The sequence below is a fragment of the Nicotiana tabacum genome, chromosome 1, assembly GCF_000715075.1.
Source record: "Nicotiana tabacum cultivar K326 chromosome 1, ASM71507v2, whole genome shotgun sequence".
Lineage (NCBI taxonomy): Eukaryota > Viridiplantae > Streptophyta > Magnoliopsida > Solanales > Solanaceae > Nicotiana > Nicotiana tabacum.
Window position 1 is genome coordinate 69,275,937 of NC_134080.1, and position 4,589 is coordinate 69,280,525.

Consider the following 4,589-nt stretch of genomic DNA (forward strand, 5'->3'; position numbering starts at 1 on the left):
TGGTACCATTGATCACTATAGAGTACCACACATCCGATATCAATCTTCATATAATATCAATTCATTGTTTGGCAAAACCAAATCTTCTCAGCACTGAGGCTAAGAAAGACCAAGATAATCTGTCATAAGCCTTGGTCATGTCTAGTTTCATGATACTATTGCCCCCTCTGTTTTCCTTGCCAATACATTGAATGATTTCTTGAGCAAGCATGATGTTCTCTATTATGAGTCTATCTTTTACAAAATCACTCTGATTATTTGAGATAATCATTAGAAGGAGACCATTAAGTCTGGCTGCCAACACCTTTGAGATGATCTTAGTTGTGAAATTAGCCAGATTAATGAGCCTAAGTTCAGAGAAGTTAGCTGGAGACTCCACTTTTGGTATAAGAACCAAACATGAATGAGAGTAGAACTTAGTAAGGTTTTTGCCCCTAAAAACTTCCTGAACAAAGGCTATGATGTCTTCCTTAATGATCTCCCAGCAGCTTTGAAAAAAAACTCCATTGAAGCCATCCGGACCAGCTGAACTATTGTCATTCATACTGAAAACAACATTTTTGAGTTTACTCATTGTTAGAATAGCAATCAAGGACTCATTCACCTCTGTCGAAATACAATTAGGGATGCATTCTAGGAGTTGATCATTCATTACTGGATCCTCCATGTTAAACAGACTTTCAAAATGATTTATGGAGCCTTTGCAATTTTGTCGTCACCTTTGACCCACCTGTTTCTGTGATTTTTGATTCTATGGAGATACAATCTTCTTCTTTTGTCTCTAAGCACACTGTGAAAATATCTAGTATTGTAGTCTCCTTCCTGGAACCATTTTATTTGTGACTTTTGCCTTAAAATGCTTTCCTGTACTCCAAGCCATTTAACGTACTCCGTATGAGCTTTATTTAGTTCTTCCCTGTTGTCTTCAGTGTTCATGTGAAGGTCGAGTTCTTCAAGTTGTTGCACTTTTGCTTCCCAATTATTGAACTGGTCGTAGATGTCTCCTAAGCGTTCACTGGACCACTGGCCAAGCCTTTTACTAAGGACCTGTAGTTTGCATTTCAATCTCCACATAGCATTACCTGTGACCTGTGTGCTCCAATTGTTCTGGAAAACCTCTAAAAAATCTGGTTGTTGCACCCAGAGATTAAGGAACCTGAAATATTTAATCACTTCCTGCTTCTCACTGTGACATTTCGTAAGGAGAGGTAGATGATCCGAACCAGTCCTTACTAAATGCCTAAAATAATTATTATGAAAGTTTTGCATCCATTTATCATTCACAAGAATTCTGTCGAGTCTTTTCCAAATTCTTTTGCTGGGTCTTCGATTGTTGCACCAAGTAAACCTAGGTCCAACGTAGCCTAAGTCCACAAGGCCACAATATTCCATAGTAGCAGTGAAATCAATGTTTTTATGAGATCAATGAGGTCTGCCTCCCAGCTTCTCTTCTGAGTCCATGATTATATTGAAATCTCCTCCAATGCACCATGGGCCAGTAATGTTATTGCTAATGTCTTCAATATTGGCCCAAAGATCTTTTTTCTCCCTGGCAGTACACTTTACATATACAGCAGTAACATGGATATCACTCATGTCATTGTCTTTAATACGTAAAGTGAGTTGTTGATCCTCGTTTGCAGCTATATCCGCCTGACAATTCCAGAAATACCATATTTGGCCATTGGTATTTGCTAGGCAGTGTTGAAAGCCCAAGAATTTCTTGTAGCCCTCAATCTTTCCACTATCAATGAAAGGTTCAAAGATAGCAACAAAGTCATTTTTGTTGATGTTAATCAATTTTTTTAATCTGTGAATTGCTTTTTTGGACCTTACCTCTCTAATATTCCAGAAAATTGCACTAATCATGGAAAAACTAGAGGTTTAAGGTTCTTATTTTAGCTCCTTTCCTATGTGGAACAGGAGAGTTTTTCTCTTTGACTCTTTTTCCTTTTCCTCTCTGTCTGCTTCTTCCTCTATCATTAGGTGAGCAATTACCTTTTTCAGTCTCCTCTTCGTTTTGAGTATTCCCTGAGTTCCCTGCATTTTCTCTTTCTATATCTTTTCTTGGTTCTGTATGTACTTCATCGAGTTGCTGTAGATTTGCTCCTTCCTCTAAATTTTTTTTCCTGTCACAACTAGAAGTATTGTTACAGCATAAGTCCACAACCAATTGGATTGGTGGTGCATTTTTTAGCTCAGTGTCAATACTACTTGTCTGAAAGTTTGGAGTCTATGTCCCCTCTCCCTTGTTTCAAATATATCCTCTTCACATTGTTTTCTTCTATCATACATTTCATCTTGTGTACTCTCCAGGTGCCCTTGGTCAGAACTCGCACTTCTTTCTTTATTTTCACCAGAATCACATATGATATTGCATCCATTGTTGCTCTCCGCCATTTCTTGTGAAGTAGTTGTGGTCATTACCTTGTTAGGCTGTCTTTTATGAGCTTCCCTTACTTTGTTGATCAAGTTGTTATCTTCTGGAATTGTCCATTTATCCTTATCCAGCGTTTCTGTAGAGAAATTCTCCTTGCCTTGATTTTTCTTTGCTTGTTTATCATAATTCTATTCAGTGAATTCTTTAAGCAATTATTCAACCACTGTATTAGGAGGGATTTGTATTTTACTTTTGTTGTTCATGTTATTCTTCTTCTTACTCTTTCTTTGCACAGCAGCAGTTTTGAAAAGGACTATACTTTTTTTGTGCGGCATTTTTATTCCTCTTCTCTTGTTTACACTTCTTGTTGATTATTCTCTCTTTGCTGATCGATTCATCTTCTTGTTCTTTTTCATGATCAGAGTTCTTCTTCTTTTCATCTTGATCCTTGGCTTTTTCCTCCTCCTTTCTTTTTTTCCTGTTTCTCTTCATGTTGGGAACTTGCCATTGATTCTTGTCATTAACTTCCTTGGTATTCTGCCCAAAACTAATACATTTGTTAGAGGTACTAGCTTCTCCACTTTCCTTATTCTGCTGATCCACCTGTTTAGCTGGATCCCATTGGTTTTACTAGCTTCCAATTCTTTTTGATTCCCAGTCTCTCCTTGTTTTTTTCATTATTGTCGTTCTTCTCTTCTAATCCCTTATCCTTGGCTTCCTTTTCCTTTTGTCTTTCCTTCTCCAGAATTTTATATTGAACTACTGAATGGCCCAAAATCCTGCAATGTTTACAGTATTTTGGAACTCCCTCATACTCCAATTTCTGAGTGAATCCCTTTAGAGGGTTGGATTCATCCTCCTGCCTAAACCACACAGATTGAAGACGCGGCTTTGTTAGATTCACCTCCACTCTGACCTTGGCCATCCCTAGTCTAGTTCTGTAGTCCGTGGCTAAATCCATTGATAGAGGAACACCAACTGGGCTCAAAATCTGCTTTATGTAATACCACATATGGCAGTGAAATGGAAGACCCAGCAGAAGTACCCAAATTGGTGCTATTGGGGAATCCTCCTCCCGTCTAAAATCTGGAGTCCATTTTTGTAGCCACATGACCATTCCATCAATTTCAATAGATTGTTTATACCATACAGTCTTGCAGTCTTCGTCGTTAGTAACACCAATGAAGATAGTGCGGAAATCATAGGGCCCAATTTTGACCTCTCCTTTAAGAGAGATTTTCTCTGCGAAAACAGACTTAATCCTCTCAATATTTGGGCGATTTATTAGAAACTTGCTGATGACAATGAATTTATATTTCGCGGTCATCACACCATAGTAATCGGTAGATTTAAAGATGATAGCGGGCATGCCGTTATGGGTAGTGATCCTTGCCTTGACATTCGGATCCCCCATTAGTTTACTTTTAGATTTTGCAGAAGCTGCTACTGCAAATGCATAATCGACCTTCTGATGAATTTCTTTCTCAGAGTTGGTCACCATCATAGTCGGGGCAGTGGGAATTATTTGACACGCCGGTTGGGTGCCCGTCGGCGTGCCCATTAGACGGTGCATGGCACCACTCTTCCTAGAAAGGGAAATTTAGTTACCGTTGGGGGGAAGTAACGTTTATTGTACGGAGAGATTCATTTTTCTAGTGAGAGAAATTATTTTTGTTCAAGTGACTTTTGTGGGGCATTTCTTCAATTATTAAGCTAGATAAATTGGATCAACATTCATATTTTTTAAGAACTTGCACCTTATTCTTTAATCTTTTTTCAATAAACTACAAGAAATTACTTATTTTGTGGAGGTCTTTTTTTCAATTTGTGGCGATTTTTGACCCCCACAAAATGAATTATGGGGGTTTTAAAAAATCCCACAGTTATCTTCGCCACGAGCCATTTTGCGATGATTTTTTAAAACCTCCATGACAACCGCCACAAAATAAATTTCTAATCTGTGACGGTTTCTAAAGGCAAGTAGTGGCAGTTTATAACCTTCACAATGCTTTAAAAATAATAATTTGTGGGGATTCATAACCTCCGCAATATAATCTCAATTGTTAAAAAAAATTAGTGATAGTAAATACTTCCTATTGTTGAAAATTATTTTTTTTCTATACAAAAATTTAAATACTAAAATTTAATAAATAATTTATATGCTTACATGACGTTAATCAAATTCTAATGAGACGTTTATGAACAAACA

At 37.4% G+C, this 4,589-nt stretch overlaps 1 protein-coding gene across 1 annotated transcript; it reads right to left on the reverse strand.

The window, feature by feature from the left end:
- Positions 1–690: 690 nt before the first annotated feature.
- On the reverse strand, positions 691–1,392 carry LOC107811177 (uncharacterized). The gene has a single exon (XM_016636062.1). The coding sequence runs from the start codon at positions 1,390–1,392 to the stop codon at positions 691–693; it is 702 nt and encodes a 233-aa protein (XP_016491548.1).
- Between the last annotated feature and the right edge of the window lie 3,197 nt (positions 1,393–4,589).

Excerpts from the sequence above, each read along its gene's own strand:
- LOC107811177 (XM_016636062.1), bottom strand. The coding sequence starts at position 1,392 with ATGGAATATTGTGGCCTTGTGGACTTAGGCTACGTTGGACCTAGGTTT.